General features: G+C 34.1%; 1 protein-coding gene across 4 annotated transcripts in view; it reads left to right on the top strand.

Annotated features, from left to right (window-relative positions):
- CWC27 (CWC27 spliceosome associated cyclophilin) overlaps positions 1-19715 on the top strand; it is a 311278-nt gene that overhangs the window by 35970 nt on the left and 255593 nt on the right. For 3 of the 4 annotated variants that reach the window (XM_074206900.1, XM_074206902.1, XM_074206903.1), the window contains 3 exons: positions 6959-7038; positions 8583-8640; positions 9228-9382. In XM_074206900.1, coding sequence (XP_074063001.1) covers positions 6959-7038; positions 8583-8640; positions 9228-9382 — 293 coding nt within the window. The remainder of the gene's footprint in view (positions 1-6958; positions 7039-8582; positions 8641-9227; positions 9383-19715) is intronic. The other variant, XM_074206901.1, reaches the window with a different exon arrangement.

The raw sequence follows: 19715 nt of genomic DNA, 5'->3' as shown, positions 1-19715 counted from the left end.
TTCTGATCCAAGCTTATGATTCATGAACTAACTTATCAGTACATCTGTTTTGGATAGGATAAATGGATTTGAAATCTGAATGATTCTACTAGTGCCCATGAAATTTTCAAAGACCAACCTGGGCAAATGCTCTGTGGAAGAGAATTAAATAAGTTCCACTAAATAAGAAAGTATGAATTAGCTCTTTACCTTTGGACTTGTGATTAGATCTCTGATTTATTGAAATATTGAGGTAGAAAGGGATTTTTACCAAAAAAGTTTCCAATTATTTGGTCACTTAAAAAGTTGATTTCTGTAAACTTAAATCATGAATTTGAAATTTAATTACTTCAAATATAAGTTAATTTCATTTTTAAAAAATATTTATAATAAAAAAATTTTGTAGTTATTTTTCAGAAATGACTTCACTAGAAAATTACCTTCATATTCTGTTTTTTTGCTATAATAGCATATGTTTAGAAATAGAAGTTATCTCCCTTTTCCTGCTACTCTTGGTTTCTGTTCCATGAAATGGAAAAAAAAATAATAGTATACCTATGGTCTTCTGAATATTGTATACAGTTACAACTGCATACAAAAGCAATTTATCCTAACTAAACTTAAAGGGGATAAGAATGCTGCTTTGCATGTATGGCATTTTAATTCCAAACTCTAGAACATTATTTTCTTACTTAAAAATTTGAAAAACTACTATAATTTATTGAAAGATTGAATTCAATCAATCTTCTTCACTAAGGATATTAAAAGTCAATGATCTAAGGGCGGCTAGGTGGCCCAGTGGATAAAGCACCGGCCCTGGAAGTCAGGAGTACCTGGGGTCAAATCTGGTCTCAGACATTTACTAATTACCTAGCTGTGTGGCCTTGGGCAAGCCACTTAACCCCATTTGCCTTGCAAAAACCTAAAAAAAAAAAAAAGTCAATGATTTAGCAAATGATTGGCATGTCAGCTTATCCTATTATCATATTTTTCATTCTCATGAATATTAGTGTGAATACTGATGAAAAGGCATTATTCTAGAGAAGTCATTATTAATCATTTTATCATTTTGTTACTAGTCACAACTAATAGAAATTTAATGGAAACCAAGAGGTAGTAAGTAGAAGGAATGTGGTGTAGGAGGAAGAAAGATATTTTTGTGTGGACTGTTTTCGTAAGGGATGGATGGAAGGAAGAATTAATATAATCATTTTTTTTCAAAGTGTGACCACCACAGAAACATGGGTTTGTGTGTATGAATAGGTGTGTATGTGTACTGTAATTGGAGAGAAGTTCTGCCTGAATTTATGAAAAGTCTTAAGAATGTTTTTTTTTTTAATTCAGCTATATTCTTTTTCAGGTAGCTATGGTAAAAAATATCTACACTAAACTAAATATTAGTTTTAATGAATCATTTTTGTCTTTGTATTTCCAGGAATTCCCATAAAATAGATTTGTAAAAAATGATTACTTAATGTTTTGGAGTTGGTTAAAATGTTTTCTTAGTTAATCTCATTTAAAGCTCTTTGCTGTAATTAAGATTATATTGTTTGGTCATAAACAGATATTTCAGAAAAACTTGAGATAAGTTTTTTCATTCTTTTAATTTAGAAAGCTCATTTTTGAGGTAAATATTTGCCCACAGACCCTCTCTGAATGCTCACAAATTAAGAATGAGTGTAACTTGAACTAGACTTTACTGTATTAAAAAATAAGAAAGATGATATAGGAATATTCAACATTTTGTTTGAAGAACTACTTCATCTGATGCTCCCATATCATGGTTTGCCTTCCTTTATCTTTAGAATCCCTGTTTTTTTTCCCATTCTTTACCCTGTTCTCTACTACCTCAAATATTTTTTTTTGTATAGAATATTTTGGTATAGAATGGTTTTTATATAGTATATTAGATCTTGAAGGGATTTTAGAGATTTCATCTATATCATTTTATAAGTGAGGAGACTAAAGTTGTAAGTCATTGTGACTTGTCAAATTGATCTCATTTCTTTTATTTTTTTAATAGTCTTACTAAATGAGTATATCGGGGAATGCAATAAACATATATTTAACTTCACAAGGTTTTTGATATTTTTATGATATTCTTATGAACAAAAGAGAAAATGCCTCAATGATAGGTTGGTTTTAATGAGAGGGGGCAATAGCACATGGAGAAAGATTGGTGTGGTTCCTATAAAACAGCAGCACTAGACTTGGAGTAAGATGACCTGGGATCAGAAAAATCATTAAATTGGTGTTTAAGAATTGATCTCTTATATTTTCTAAACTTTAGGTACCTCATTTGTAAAATGGACTTGTTAAAATGTATATTAACTGTAAATATGAACTACCAATTCAAACATTTATCTATTACTCAATCTGTAAAAATGTGTTGGGTTTTTGTTGTTGTTTTTATTATTTTTTAATAATCGATAAAAATGTAGACTTTAGAGTCAGTTTTAAATCTCATCTGACATTATTAACTATGCAACTCTGGATAGGTCACTTAACTCATAGTCAATACCCCAAGACTTAACTACCAAACTATAGGTGGGTTATGATCTGCTTTGGTTCAAGGATTTCCCAGAAGAGGAACTTTCTGATATAAAAACTCCCTATTGCTGATGAAACTATAACTTCCATATATAAGGCTTTGTGCTAGGTACTGGGAAGACAGAGAAAAGAAAACTCAAGTCCCTGCCATCAGAGTTTAGAGCCTCAGTCTATTAGATGAGAACAAATGGGAAGTTAGAGGCAGGTAGATGGCACCATAGTGCTGAAAGACATTTACTAACTCTGTGACCCTGTGCAAGTCACTTAACCTCTGTTTGCCTTAATCCACTAGAAAAGGGTTTGACCAACTGCTATAGTATCTTTGTCAAGAAAACCCCATGGACAGTGTGGTCCACAGGGAGTCAGACACAACTAACCAATAAGAAGATGGGAAATTATGCTACCTATACAGATATGTTTAATATGTTAAGGAAAAAGGATAAAGCTAGATAAAATGTTCTCAGAAAACTGTGAGGTAGTTGAACTGAAGTCCTTTGATTTAATGAATCAGTGACATCTTGACAGAAAACCTTGAATGACATTCTGCAAGACCCTCATTGACATTTTTGTCAGTGACTATTCTTCATAAGAGAGCTCAGAGTGGGGTGAACTGAGTCAGAGAAAGTTTGAGGCAGGTCTTAAAAGAAATGGTAAACAATGATCATTGTTGATAAGAGAGAATGGAATTTTAGTGGGGAAAATGACATGAAGAAAAATGTCAAGATTTTATGTTTTCATTATCCTAGTGAAGATTTACATGGATGCATGTGTGTGTGTATAGGGATATATAACTATACATATATTTACATACATATGTGCATACACACATATAACAGTTGCAAATGTACAAGCATACCTTGTCTTATTACACCTAACTTTATTACATTTCACAAATATTATGGAGTTATTGGATTTTTGGAAGGTTGTGATTTCGTTTTGCTTTCACAAATTAAAGACTTGTGGCAATCCTGTATCAAGCAGATCTATTGTTTGTAATTTTTTCCAATAGCATGTCTTCACATTGTGTCTCTGTGTCACATTTTGGTAATTCTCATAATATTTCAAAGTTTTTCATCATTATCATATCTGTTATATGATCTGTGATTGCTATTGTAATTTTTTAGGATTGTCACAAACTGTGTCCATATGAGAGCAAATTTAATTGATAAATGTTGTATATGTTCTGAGTCTCCACAAACCTGCCATTTCCCACCTTCCCCCCCAACCCCTTTCCTCAGGTTTCCCTATTCCTTGATATTAAATATTGAAATTAGACCAGTTAATAACAACCCTACAATTATTTTCAAGTATTCAAGTGAAAGAAAGAGTTGGTCTAAGTAAGAAATTTCATTGTTGTCCTATTTCAAGAAATTGTCACAAGTCATCTCATCCTTTAGCAACTTGAACAGTCAGCAGTCATCAAATTGTGGCAGGACCTCAACCAGCAAAAAAGTCATTATTGACTGAATCTTTATTGATAGTTAACAGTTTTTAGCAATATAGTATATTAAAATTAAGGTATGTATGTTGGGATTTTTAGAAATAATACTGTTACACACTTTATTAGACTATGTTATAGTGTAAACATAACTTTTATATTCACTGGGAAGCCAAAAAATTTGTGTGACTTGCTTTATTGTGATATTTGCTTTATTGTGGAGGGCTTGAAGTAAATCTGCAATATCTCTAAGGTATGGCAATATTGTATATGGGTTGTAAATTACATATTTTACCTATATACACCAACATACATATTTGCAACTATAAAAATTTTTATTTTTATAGCACCTCATAATTTGCAAAGCACTTTCCTATCCTTCTGATTTGACTTTAAGGTGACCCCTAAAATTACAGAGGAATAATGGTGGATCCATTTTTTTTAACAAACTTAGAAACAGGCTTTGAAAGATTAAGTGCCTTTTTCCAAAAGTCACATGATGACTAATAGAGTTGGGAGTAGCAGCTGCCTTTTCCATTAACTATTTTTACAATTTAATGAACATTTTTCCATTTTTTTTCCATTATTTAGTGGTGTATAATTAGACAATTAATATTTTATAATTAGAAAATAATTTGGGCTGGCTAGGTGGCGCAGTGGATAAAGCACAGGCCCTGGAGTCAGGAGTACCAGGGTTCAAATCCGGTCTCAAGACACTTAAAAATTACCTAGCTGTGTGGCCTTGGGCAAGCCACTTAACCCCATTTGCCTTGCAAAAAACCTTAAGAAAAAAAGAAAATAATTCAAAGATAATTTTTCTTTTCATCACCGCCAAGTTGAGATATGATGTCAAAATTATATCTAAATCCATTGTATTTGGGTTGACTAGGTGGCGCAGTGTATAGAGCACTGGCCTTGGGAGTCAGGAGTATCTGAGTTCAAATCTGGCCTCAGACATTTAATAATGACCTAGCTGTGTGGCTTTGGGCAAGCCACTTAACCCCATTCCTTGCAAAAACCTAAAAAAAATAAAAAATTCACTTTAAATCCATTATAGTTTTCAAGTTCCCTGCTAATGTTAGCCAAGTTTTGTTTTTTTGTTACCATTAATCAGACCATGTGTGTTGATTGCAAAACAGCCTGGATAAAATCAGAGATATGGCACCAAGAAGCTGGCCTCTGCATTCTGGTTTACTTTCCTTATAATAGTGTAATACTAGATTTGGATTCACAGGACCTGGTTCAACTTCTGGCTCTGCCACCTCTGACTTTGGGCAAATCAACTAACTATTATGAACCTTAATTTCCTCATCTATAATGAGTAAGTTGGGCTTTTTTATCTCAAAGATTTCTTCCAGGACTTAATTTTTATTCTAATGATCCTAATTCTTCTAAGATCACTTACTAAAGGGGTAATAAAAATGAAAAAAAAGTGTTAATAGATAAAGCTTATTAGTGTGGGATTTCCATGTACTAATGAAATTTTTTGAGTATTAAGGAATAATGCCATATTTTCAAATAACTGTTTAAATGAAAGTTCTTTTGAAATTATTGCAATGTAAGTATTTATTACCTCAATAAAATGTTCAGAATTTATTATCTCAAAAAATTTAACTTGCATATATAAAATTAATATCACTCATCAGGTATTTATTAAGCATCTAATATATCAAGTACTTTATACTTGGACAGTTTACTTTGATAACCAAACTAATTGCTACCCTCTTCTGCTACTGACTTTTTCTTCTTATTTATTTATCTCTTTCTGGGTTCAGAGGCAATCTAGTGGGTTGCTATGAAATATTCTCAATTAATTACCAAAATTGCCAAAACTCTTTCTGTAACCAGTGTGATTCCTATCCTTGAGTAAAACCAGGGAAATTCTTTTTTCTCCTCCATGGAATAATTTCTCTTCTCTCAGTGTAGAACCACAAACATACTCTTACACAAAAATAACTTTTTAAAATTTATTAACCATCTCAGATAATTTAGAAATACAAATAACTTAAACAAGGTATTAAGGCCTGTGTCACCTCTTCTTTGTCTTCCTCCTTCCTTCCAGCCATTGTGAGAGGAATTTCTGAAGAGGGAGAATGAGGTTTAATTCTGGATAGAAATTTCCCCAGCATATTGCTCTGGAAAAAACAGGATAAAGATAGGAACTGTACTTCATCACTTTTGTTCCTGCTGGTTAGAGGACAGAATCATTTTTGTGGCACAATTTTTGAGAATGCTCCCATTATATAACACAAGGGACTCTATGGAATTAATATCCATTTCTCTGACTCTGGATTGATATTTTGGGGTTGCTGGTACCTTCAGGAATTCAAAGAAGCAGGAAAGTATTTCCCTAATGGGAAACTTAAGTACAGTATTGGATCTTCTGGCCAGAGCAAATAAAAAGAATTGATAATGTGGAGGCAGAAGAATATGATTGCTACAAAGGAATGAGAATCCAAATATAAACAATTTGTCAGCAAAGTCAGAAAGGACATTCATTTGAATTTATGCGTTTATTTAATAATCTGTATAGTTGCTTTAGAAGTATAGAGGGATCAGGAGAAGTTTCATTTAGAAAATTATACTTGAATTCCACCTTGAAAGAAGATATTCTTTGATTCAGAGAGATGAAGAGGTAGTGCATTCCAAGCATGGGCCATGGCCAAAGCAAAAGCACAGCAATGAAGGTGGCATGCTGTGCCTGAGGAATAGAGAAGAAGCCAATTTGGCTACATAATAAAATGTGGGAAGGGGAGTAATGCATAATGATACTGGAAAGAGATTGGAGCCAGGCTGAGAACAGTTTTCAAAGCCCAAAGAGTTTGTTATCCTAGAGATGTTCAGGGTTATCCAACTAATAAGTGACAGAACTAGGATTTGAAACTATGATGACAAGTCTAGCACTCTAGGTACCATACCATGTTACACTTTTGGTGGTAAAGTTCTGCTTCCCCATTCATAACAGAAAATTTATTGAATGTTATTTTTCAGAGCATGAAGGGAAAAAGCAAAAGTAGTCATGACTTGCTCAAGGATGATCCACATCTCAGTTCAGTTCCAGTTGTTGAAAGGTTAGTTATTACATTAGTGCACTCTCAAGTTCATGAGTTTTTTGGGTGTGAGTGGGGTTGGTGGAAGGTTGTTTTTCATAGTATAATTCCCTTTTTGTAGTGTCATTGATCCCTCAATTGCATGTAATCTTAAATTTAGTTTCTTCACTTGTCAGCAAATATTAAGCTTGTGTTTGAATTTCAGCATAGAGGGGAGAAACCTCCTAAATGCTTTTCCTATTGTTGTTGAACTTAAAAACAAATTAAATTTTAATTTTAAGCTTTGTAATTGAAAATGTTTTCATTATTGGGAGTTTTCATCCAATTTGATCTTTAATTAAAATCTAGTTTACCACAGTGGGGATGTACTTGGACTAAATATTTTCATAGAAATAGATCCAGCTATATCTATATTAAAATTTTTATCAACATATAATACTTGAATCTTTATTCAAAGAACAAGCAGTCATGTTTTGGTCTGATAATCATTAAATATTTTTTTGCTCCCTGTAATACAACCAATTATGATCTCTGTTACTTCTCTTTGGGGATGAAAGGTAGCTTTTTATTAGGTTCTCTCTGATTAGTTGGTACTTCATTAGTTGAATGGCCATTCAGTCTGCTTTTCTATGAATAGAATTATTCTTTTTACATCTTGCTTTGGGGATTCTGTTAAATACATTCTTCCTTAATAAGCATTATGCTGTTACTCTGTTCATTCACAGGATTGTAGTCCAAGAAATTCTGGAACATAGGCAAAGGAATAGTTCAATATATCTATTTACATATGGTCAGTGAATTTTATGAAGGATAGCATGACATGATGGAAGCCTACAATTGAGAGAGGGAGTAAAAGAAAATGCTAATTTCTTAAGAATAGCATATTTTTAAGAAGTTCTACTTGGACCAAAAATTTTAAGAATATATGGGGGGCAGCCTTGGGCAAGCCACTTAACCCCATTGCCTTGCAACCCCCCCCCCAAATGAATATAAGTAATATTCTTTTTTGTTGTTGTTGTTTTAGGTTTTTGCAAGGCAAATGGGGTTAAGTGGCTTGCCCAAGGCCACACAGCTAGGTAATTATTAAGTGTCTGAGACCGGATTTGAACCCAGGTACTCCTGTCTCCAAGGCCGGTGCTTTATCCACTACACCACCTAGCCGTCCATTAAGTAATATTCTTTAGCCAGAACTGATACAATAGAAACTTTCTCCTAAAGATTTTTTCATTTCATTTCATCATTTTTCCTAAAGATTAGAAGTGTCCTGGACCTGTAATCAGCTTCAGTGACATAATAAATCTGTTCGAAAGTATGCATTTCTTCTCATGAGTCAACCAGTTTCGTTTGTATAAATAATGATTATCATTGAACAGTAATAACTTAATATGGCTTTTTAAATTGTATATCAGCTTCACTTTGGGCGTTCAAAAAGAAGACTCAAGTAAAATGAATGCAGTTAATCTGATGTGTTTGGAAAGTAGACTATACTTTTTTTACTTGTTTAGTTATTTTTATTAATTTCAGGGAGAATCTGAAATTTATGTGGGTTTTCTGTTTCCTTTTAGTGAAAAGGGTGCAGATTCAATTACAGGAGATTCAGATGATGTGAGTAATAACTTTTATGTAAGTAGTTTTGCCCAATTTGTAAGTAGCTTAAATTTCATGTGTTAGATGTTTTACTTGAAGTATTAGTAAAATAAATGTGAGAAATAATAGCTTCACTGCTTTTTCTTTAAGCTATCATTTTATTTGCATACACATAGTTTTGCATTATAAATATGTTATGCAGGAGTGTATTAAGATTTAAGTTTTTAAAAGGAATTGATAATGACTATATGATTAAAAATTTGTGAAGGTCATTTTTCTTTTAATATATTAGCAGACAAAGCATATTAAATTAGTGATATGCAGTTGTTTAGTAAGTAGAAAATTCTTTTGTGCCTGAGCAGGAAGTATAAATTATATGTTCTTGGAAGACAGAATCTATGGCATTGCTAGCATTGTCATTAGTTAGTGACTATTTGTAAAATGAATGAACTTGTGTTTTGTAGCCATCAATGAAACAACATAAACCTATAGTCATTAAAAATAGTGGAGAAATGTTATACAATGTATATAGGAAATGACCAGTTTGTAAAATATTAATCTTTTTTTCTCAATGATTGTTGGGGTAACTGTTACCTAGATAGATGTTAAATTTTATTCTCCAGAATGAAGATGAATGTGAAGAAGATGAAGATGATAGTGATGAAAAAAATCTAATGAAAGAACGAATTGCCAAAAAGTTGAAAAAGGATAGAAGTGAAAATGTTAATTCTGCTAAAGGAATAGATAAAGAAACAGAGAAGAAATCAGCTACCCGCAGGTGAGTCAAACATGATTTCAGTATATTTTTATAAAACCTCTCTCTCTTTCTCTGATAACATTTTCAAATAAAACTGAATATATTATAAGACAATAGAAATATCTTATTTTAATGATTGGATCTTTGAATTGCCTTTTTACACATGTGTATGGTCTCATTGAAAATTATATGTTTTGCTAATTTAGTGTTGGTGCCCTGCATGCCTGTCAAGTCAGTAAATATTTATTAAACCTTTCACCCCACAAAATGCAAAGTTAAGACCAAAAACCAAGAACCCCTCCCTAAAAAAACAAAAACAAAAACAAAACACCGAAAAAGACCTTATTACAAAAAAGCAATATTTGGGCCTTGTCTAAAAATATATGTGTCTTTATGCTCCTTGAGTACCCTCTGTCAAGAAGTAAGTAACCTATTTTATCCTGTATTCTCTGGAGATATAGTTGATAATACTGCTTTAATGAGAGAAATCTTTTAGAATTGATTTTCTTCACAAGGTTATTGAACTTGTATACATTGTTCTTTTTTCCTGCACTTCACTCTGTATAAATTCATAGTATCTAGAATTTACTTGAAACCATCTCTTGTCATTTTACCATTGAATAATATTCTAATTAATTCATATACCTGGATTTCTTCAACCATTCCAAAATAACTTTAGATTCCAATTTTTTCTTTCTTTTTTTTTAAATCCCTTTTTACTGCTCCCCTCCCCCCCTTCAAGATCAAGAAATTCATTTTGTTGATGGTTTTCTTTTCCTGGTATTGTCTTCCATATTGCCCTATTTTCCCAGCCTTGTTTGTTTCCCTGTTGAGTTTGATATATTTCTTCATTAAAATATTTGTATATATGTGTTCTCTTTTTTCATTTCAGATGTCTTATGCAATACCCATTCCTCCCACTCCTTCCTTTATGTTTGTATACTCTTCTCCATATTTATTATAATTATGAAAAATAGCAATTTCTTTTTTTAACTTTCCCTTTTTCTCCCTCTTTTGAAAAACTGCAAAATAGAACCAATCTACTCTCATATCCTCTGTTTTTCTTATTTAACTCCCTAATTCCCTTTGAAGACATTGAGGTTCTAAAGGAACAATTGCAACTTCACACTTTACCTTTCCAGTTTTCTTACACCTTATACCTTCCCACATACAGTTCAATCCAGGTAAATACTGGCCTTCTAGCTGTTCCTCATACATAAAGCCAATATAGATGCAGAGTGCTGGTCTGATCACAGACTCATCCTTTCTAAGCTAAATATTTATATTCAACCAACATGGCAGCCCCAAGACAAAATGAATACTGGAAGAATTAATGTCAAGAGATTAGAGCACCTCTCTAAGCGGTAACAGTTTGATGCCAACACATAGTTGGCAGTAGTGTAGCAGAAAAAGAATGGGCAACTTTCAGAGATCTGGTAGATAGCACTGCATTTGCTCAGCTAGGCCAGAACACTCCCAAACACCAAGACTAGTTTTATGAAAATGATGGGGAAATACAAATGAAAAACGAGAACTCCACAGGATTTACCATCAGAATAATTCATCTATGTCTACGAAGGCAGCTTTTAATTACATCAAAAGTAAAGCACGAATGAAACTTAGAGAGATGCAGGACTCTTGGCTCAGTAAGAAGGCAGATGAAATTCAATTTTATGAAGACAGTAACAAACCAAAATGTTTTTACGATGCCCTGAAGGCTATTTATGAGCCAGTGACCTCTGGTGCATCTCAGATGCCCAGTGCTAATGAATCTACATTGCTTAATGATAGGGACATGATCCTAGAGAGATGGACTGAACATTTCCATAGTGTTCTTAGTAGACCATCATCAAGTAATGCAGAAGCCATTGTTCGTTTACCTTACATTGAAGTCAATCAATCCCTAGCTGAAATTCCACCTGAAGAAGAGGGTTTTAAATGCTATTAGGCTCCTTTTAAATTGCAAAGCACCTGGTGCTGACTCTATTCCTGCTGAGATCTACAAAGGGGGGGGGTCCATTGCTCATCCAAAAACTGACTGAAATTTTCCAGATTATATGGCATGAAGAGTTTATTCCCCAAGAATTCAAGGATGCTTTCATTGTCCATCTCTATGAAGGTAAAGGGAATAGATTGTCTTGTGACAATAACAGGAGTATTTCTCTTTTAGTACTTGCTGGTAAGATTCTTGCTACAGCCCTTCTCCATAGGCTGATCCTTCACCTGTAAGATGGTCACCTTTCTGAGAACCAGTGTGGCTTCAGAAAGGGTAGAGGAACAGTCAATATGTTGTTTACTGCCTGACAACTCCAAAAAAAAAATGCCAGGAATGGAACAGAGGTCTGTATTCAATTTTGTAGATCTGACCAAGGCCTCTGATATTGTCAGTCTTTAGGGCTTATGAAAAATTATGTCAAAATTTGGTTGCCCAGAGAAGTTCATCAGTATTGTATGTCAGCAGTTTCATGACGACATGCACGCCCAGGTTTTGAATAATGGACGATGCTCTCAAGATTTTCCAGTCACCAATGGAGAATGTGTCCATGCTCCCATACTTTTAGCATATTTTCAGCCATGTTATCAAATATCTTCACTGAGGATAAACATGGCTTCAAGGTCAGCAACTGCTCTGAAGGCAAATTCTTCAACTTGAAAAGACTACAAGCCAAGACCAAAGTGGAGGGAGTATTGATATGTGATCTTTTGTTTGCAGTTTCTGAAACTGAGTTGCTACAAAGTATGGATTGATTCTCTGCTGCTGGTACTAATTTTAGTCTGACAATTAACACCAAGGAAGCACAGGCGCCATCATCCAGCACCACACCATCTATATGTGGAACCATCAATTATAGCAAAGAGATAAGTTTTGAGTACTGTGGATGAGTTCACTTACCTTGGCAGTGTCCTTTAAGGAGATACACATTGACAATGAGGTTGACAGGTGATTTGCCAGAGCTAACTCAGTATTTAGGAGACGCTGCAAGAAAGTGTGGGAGAGAAGAGGTTTTGACTACAAACTGAAGGTTTACAGAGTTGTTGCACTGACCTCATTGCTATATGCCTGTGAAACCTGGAAAGCACCATGTCAGGAAACTGAATCACTTCCATTTAAGTTGCCTTAGGAAGATTCTGAAGATCACCTGGTAGGAGAAGATACAAGACACTGAGGTCCTTTCTTGAGCACCCTACCTAGTATTCTAACATTCCTGTAGAGAGTACAACTATGATGGGCTGGACATGTTATTAGAATGCCAGAAGTACACTTGCCAAAAAACTATCCTACAGAGAACTCACACAGAGCAAATGCTCACAAGAGGGTCAGGAGAAGTGATACCGAGACACCCTGGAGTTCTCTTTGAAGAACTTTAGAATTGATTATACAGCATGGGAGACACTGGCACCATGTCTAGCAATGGTGTTCCCTCATCAGTGAGGGTGCTGTATTCTATGGAGAAGGCAGAATTGAAGCAGCTCAAAGGAAATGTGACATAATAAGTTTAGAGTACCCACTCCAGCTGTTCACATGTACTATTTGTGTCCAACTTTTGGCATTCAAAGCTTATATTGGTCTAATCAACCACAGTCAGACATACTGTAATTTATCTCAAATATAGTGATTTCATTTTGTTTGCCTTCAATAATGAAGGACAAGAACCAACCAACCAAATCTTAACTCCTAACTCCCATTAACCATTCCCCTATGTCTGCTCTTGAATATTAGGTAGTCTAGTAATTCTTAAATTATCTCTTCTTAACTAGTTTTCTAGGTCAGTTGTTTTTGGTATAAAATATCTTATATTTACTTCTTTTTTTCCTAGTCTTTTGATTATGTTCTAATATTTCTTGCTGTCTCATAGAGTCACTAATTTCTATTTGTCTGTTCTCATTTTCAGGGAGTCCATTTTTTGGATAAGGCTTATTTCTTTTCCTCCTTCCAGTTCTTTCTTTTTTATATTTTATTTGATTTTTATCCCTTGCTTCCTTTGCAGTCAAATAAATACTAATCCCAGAAATTAATAACTCAATAAGACATTAATAAGACTATTAACAATTACTTATTCCTTTTGGGGGGGTATCTGTAGTTTTATAATAACATACTGGTTGTTGTTTTCTTTGGTTTAATAATCTTGCCAGCTGTATCCTAAATTGGCACTTTGTACTAGAGCCAGAATCCACTCCCAGCTTCTCTTTTGGATATAATGGTAGGTCCTGTTTGATTTCATTCTGGGTCTCCTGGTATACTATGTTTACCTCTACCACTTAGGGTTATGTGCCCTGAGCAGCTGATCTATTACAGTATCCTACAACAAAAATAGCATTGTGAACATAGAGTATTGGTTCTTTGTTCTACCCAATACACTAAGTTCCACTGTTACAATTATTGCAAGAAATAAGAAATTATCTTTTATTTACAATTTTTTTGTTTTTTGAATTTTATAATTTTCCCCACAATTTGATAGTTTTTACATTGCGAAATTCTTTTTTTTAAAGATTTTATTTATTTTGAGTTTTACAATTTTTCCCCTATATCTTTCTCCTTCCCCCCACCCCCACAGAAGTCAATCTAACAGTCTTTACATTGTTTCCATGTTGTACATTGATCCAAATTTAATGCGATGAGAGAGAAATCATATCCTTAAGGAAGAAACATAAAGTATGAGATAGCAAGATCAGACAATAAGATATCAGGCTTTTTCCCTAAATTAAAGTTAATAGTCCTTGGTCTTTGTTCAAACTCCACAGTTCTTTCTCTGGATACAGATGGTATTCTCCATTGCAGACAACCTGAAATTGCCCCTGATTGTTGCACTGATGGAATGAGCGAGTTCATCAAGGTTGATCATTGCCCCCAGGTTGCTGTTAGGGTGTACAGTGTCTTTCTGGTTCTACTCCTCTCGCTCAGCATCAGTTCATGCAAATCCCTCCAGACTTCCCTGAATTCCCATCCCTCCTGGTTTCTAATAGAACAATAGTGTTCCATGGCATACATGTACCACAGTGTGCTAAGCCATTCCCCAATTGAAGGACATTTACTTGATTTACAATTCTTTGCCACCACAAACAGGGCTGCTATGAATATTTTTGTAAAAGTGATGTTTTTACCCTTTTTCATCATCTTTTCAGGGTATAGACCCAGTAGTGGTATTGCTGGATCAAAGGGTATGCACATTTTTGTTGCCCTTTGGGCATAGTTCCAAATTTCTCTCCAGAAAGGCTGGATGAATTACATTGTGAAATTACCCATAAAATTTATACAGTTATCATGTTTTTATGTATTAAGAAGCTCTCAGCCCCATATCTCATTAATAGAGGCTATATCATGTAATCACATTAATAATATCAATAAGTAGAACAGTTAAATTGATAGGAGACACCAAAGTAGAATGGTTGAAATAATTTAAAAAAAATTTAATTATAAGAATAATCAAAGACATTTATCTACTCACCACCGATAGCCTTCATTGTATACTCTCCAAAAAAGCCTAGTTATTATTATCTGATATACATTCATATTTCTAGAAAACAAGTTGCAAAATTAAAAATAGTTCACATTTTAGCCCACAGCAAAACTACATAGATGACAATCATCTAATTCAGTCTAATTTTATGCTAGTGCCAAAAACTGTTTCTGAATATTAAAATTCTCCACTTTTTGCATTTTTATTACATTCCAAACCATCCCTAGTTCTTGTGATCTATATTGTTTCCTAGGGGCATTCTCTTATGTCTGACTGTAGTCTCTTGTGGGGAAATGAATGCCTCTTATCTAAGTGCCATTGATTACATACCATTAAGTTAAATGGAATATCACCTTGACTTAAACACTAGTAATACTATAATATTTGGAAATAATTTTTCAAGCAAAAGGTTTGACTTGGAACAACAATAATATTTTTATATTGATTGGGAAGCATAAAGTTTATGAAAACTCTAATGAGCATTCACCTTACTTTGCTTGGACCCAGAAAGACCAAGCAAACCCTCTCTTTTGCCACTTCTATCTCCCCACTTATTTCCCTACACTAATTCTGACAACTCATCAAATCAACATTTCCTAAACATTTCCTCCTTTGTCACTGTCTAGAATGTTATTTTCTCCCTCCATTAGAATTAGATCTCTTTGAGTTAAGGGACTTTCCTGTTTACTGGTATTCATAGCTCCAGTGCTTAACATAGTACCTGTGAACATAATAAATGCTTAATAGATTGCTCTTCCATTCCATATAGCCAATTCAGTCTTGGTCTAATTTAGTTACTTTTTGAAAACTTGTAGGTGTGCATTTTCTTATTTAGCATGGAATTTCATGTACCCACTATAAGGCATTTGTATAAATGTAAATCCCAAAGAGTGATGAAATAACTCCAGTTCTTTTTCCTGAAAGCATAGCCCTCAAATAGACTTACTTATACACTTTGCAGAAACTCACAAAAATCTATGCAACACTCGACACTGAAGATGAAATTTACCCCCTTATGGTGACTAGAAGGGAGATAAGCCGGCTCTTGATTTATGATCTGAAATTTCATAAACTGCTGAATTCAGAGAATTTTTGAGTCCTGAATTTTAGTTGTATGGACTTTCTTCAACTTCTTTTCTTATGAAGTAGTTAATCACAATCCTTATCCCTTCCCAGTCAGAATCAGATATTATAAGGTCTTTTGCCTTTGGCAGGTGGAGAGAGGGCAACCAAAAATATATAAGTATATGCAGAATAGATATAAAGAAAACAAGTACAAGTACATGCAAGATAGTTTTGGAGGGTGGCACTAAGTAGTGAGGAAATCAAAAAACTTTACTGAGAAGATAGTGCTTGAGCTGAGTCTTAAGGGAAGAGGGACCCTAAAGCAAGTGGTAAGGAAGGCATGCATTGAAGTATGAATGACAGCCAGGAGATAGAATATCATGTGTAAGGAATGGAAAGGAGGCTGGTGTGTTATATCAGAGCATGGAAGGTGGATGAGTTTGGAGGGGAAAATCCTAAGTTCAGTTTTGGACATGTTGAGTTTAAAATGACACTCAGAATTTCAACCACACATCCATGTCTCAATATTTATTCTAATAGGGTGATTGCAACTACTTTTTCTAAGTCTGCTTCTAAATTATGTCTTCTAAGCAATCAAATAATAAACTCCTGATCTCTACGGAGAGAAATTGTCTTTTTATAGATTTACTGCCTTGGATAATTAAGTTTTAGATGCCCTTTCCAAATCTTTCTTTTCTCATCTGTTCTAAAATCTCTTTCTTCAAACTCCATTTGACTCCTATGTTTACATGTTTCATTCACAATTTATTATAAGTTCTAACCATTAACTGAGCTTGCCTTCTTTTTTGGGATCAAGGCATCCCACATTTATAATACGCATTTCTCCAGGAAACAGGTCATAGTTTTGAATTCTGAAGAATCCAGAAAGCTTTCTTAAATCAATTTTACAAATTTCCACCATTTGTGTTATGTCTCATCAGTATCATTTGATTGTCTTTATTTGTGTAACCAATTTCTCAGTTATATAGCACAACAACTAGGGATTATTGCCTGTTGTTTACATTTTCTAAATCTCCAGTTCTCAACTAACCCACTTACTGATGCTATCAGAATCTGTGGGACCTTGACCTTTGTTTCTGTGCTTAGGCTCAGTGACATGGAAAAATTCATTGACCAGATAGTGCTATGATCAATCCAGAATCCTCTTTCATACTTTTCTTCATGTGTGTATGTGTATGTGTGCATATGTGCACATGCATGTTCATGTGTAGAAGGTGTGTGTGTATGAAATTCCACTTTTGACAACAAGAGCTCTGATTGGACTCTTGATTTTGCAGGAGATTTAGAACAAATAGAAATTCAAATAAAAGCAAAAATTATTTTACTTAAAGTGAGCATGCATGAAGTCTGCACATGAGGGAATTTATTATCACATCCTTGGAACAGTAGATCTATATTGTTTCTTGACTCCAGAATTCAACATTGCAAACTCTTTGTGGATGTTTTGTACTCATACTTAAATGTACCAGGACTGGGGGGGGGGGTGCAGGGAATGGACTTGGATTTTGGGAACTCTTCAGTTTATGTTGTTCCAGTTATATGCCTCCTGCCTGCTTCTTAGAATCCCTTGCTTTCTTCAGAGCTCAATTCGAATGCCACTTCACATGAGAACTTCCTGTTCACCTTCAGCTCTCCCCTACTCCTAACCAACTGCTTATTCCTCCCTTCTGAATTTGCTTTTTAATTATTTTGCATATTTTTTTTTTTTGCATTTGCACAAGATCTGGCACATCCTAGCCATATAGTTAATGCTTTTTTGGATGTAGGGAGAGGGTATTGATGCGGAGAGATTGGAAGATGGACCTAGCTGAAGAGAAGTAGAAAATGTTCTACCTTGTATACTATTTTCTTACACATTTTTTTCCTCTCTATCTCTACTCTTCTTATCATCCAACTCTCCTTCTTTCTTTCTCCCATTTATATCTTCATTGAGGGTGTGTGTGTGTGTGTGTGTGTGTGTGTGTGTTCTTTTCTCCTTTATCTTGTTCAGGGAAGAGTGAGGTCATGAGATGCCTGACTCTTTCCTCCATTTTGTATGTTCTTCTCTTATTCCTAATTTACACAAAATGGTAAGTACCTTCTCACTTTTTCCTTCATTGTCACGATTTCCAACCTCATGAAAAGCATTCATGCTCTCCATTTCTAAACTGCTCTCTCACTTGTATTCTACCTGGCTTCCCTGGTAAAGCCCCTTCACCTACCACCCTTAGACTAGATGTAGAAGCTTATTTCTGCTTCCCTACAGATTTCCAGGATTCAACTGCTTGTGGTTTATGTGGGAAAATTAGACTTCTCTATGATTTTTCCTGTTGGCATCTTAATTCAGCATGAACATCTCATAGAGAAGTTTAGCCTGGTCATTTAGGAAATATAAAGAGCCCTGAAATTCCCTCAGTACTTAAAGTCCTTGAGAAACTGAGGGACGTAAAAGGCAGCACCAGTTAGGATATTTAATCATTTTTATACCTTACAGAGAACGGTGATTGACGATTCCAAACAGTAATATCTCCTCACAAAATAAGAAAAGCATTTGAGAAAATGAACTGTTAGATGGTTTGGCATGACATCCTGCTAAATAAGATCATTTCAAGTTTTCAGTAAAATTTATAATAATTCAAAAGATTGATCTAATTATTCATCATTCAGCAAACATTTTTTAAAGTGTGTACTATGTGCCAGGCTCTAGCCTAAGCACTAAGGATACAGAGAAAAAAAGAAAAAATAGACCTTGCCCTTACATATCTTTTGTGTGTAAAATTAAAAAAGTATATTTTCCAGGCTAAGACATGCAGCTGGATTTGCAGTGTACATGTTAGTATTTTAAAAATAACTAAATAACTAATAACTATATTTTAAGTAAACACCAAAGGTAGATAATGAAAGATAATGAACTTGACCCAAAACTCACTAGAATAATGAACCTGTTTTGAATCATATTTGAATAACTTTGAAGCTCTTTCCATGAACCTTAATTATTTGTTGGCTGCTTCTACTGTCAGTTCTCACCTCTTTAATATTCTCTCATTGGTTCAAAAGTATTACCAGTCATTGAACACCATGATTTTAGAATGATCCAAATTACAGTTGATCCTTAAGACATTGGAAAGTTTCGTAGTAACTATAAGGAGGCAACAACACTTCATTGAAAATGGCTTATGCATAGTAGTAGGTAGGACTTTATCAAAGATATGTGTTGTTATGTATATGCCAATAATACACATGACCATAACAGCATGTGAGAATGAGAGAGACAACTGTTAGATAATCTGAGTACTATATAGGAACTCCCAAGGGAGCAAAACAGCCAGAGGAAACCTTGCAGATTATTGGGTGGATCTTTTATGAAGACTTTAGTAAAAATTACAGAGGATTAAAAGACCTGGAGCAGGTTGGAATTTTTACTATTTAAGAGAAGACTCACAGCATTGAAGGCATAGTGCCATCTAGAGAAATGTAAATAGAATTCTTTACTTTTGTCAGTGATAATTTAAGCATGTTAATAAAACCTTGATTTTATAAGTATACTTATATAAGAAAATTCATCTCAAAATGTTATTTCTCTGCCTTGTTTGCCTAAAATCTAGCCTATGTCACTGTGTTAAGTAATTCAATATAACAGTAAAATGAAACTGATATTTTTGGCCATATCCACTATACTAAAAAGAAGAATTCTTAAATTTTTCAGTATCTTGAATATAGTCAACTATGTTAAGGATATATTTACTCCTGTCATTATTTGTAAAGGACAATTGTGTTTTCAGGCAAGCTAACAAAAGACTTCTATAATGCTGACTTTTCTATAAGCTTTC

This window comes from Macrotis lagotis, chromosome X, assembly GCF_037893015.1.
Source record: "Macrotis lagotis isolate mMagLag1 chromosome X, bilby.v1.9.chrom.fasta, whole genome shotgun sequence".
Taxonomy (NCBI): domain Eukaryota; kingdom Metazoa; phylum Chordata; class Mammalia; order Peramelemorphia; family Peramelidae; genus Macrotis; species Macrotis lagotis.
Note: the sequence above shows the minus strand (reverse complement) of the source record. Positions and strands in the feature narration are given on the sequence as shown.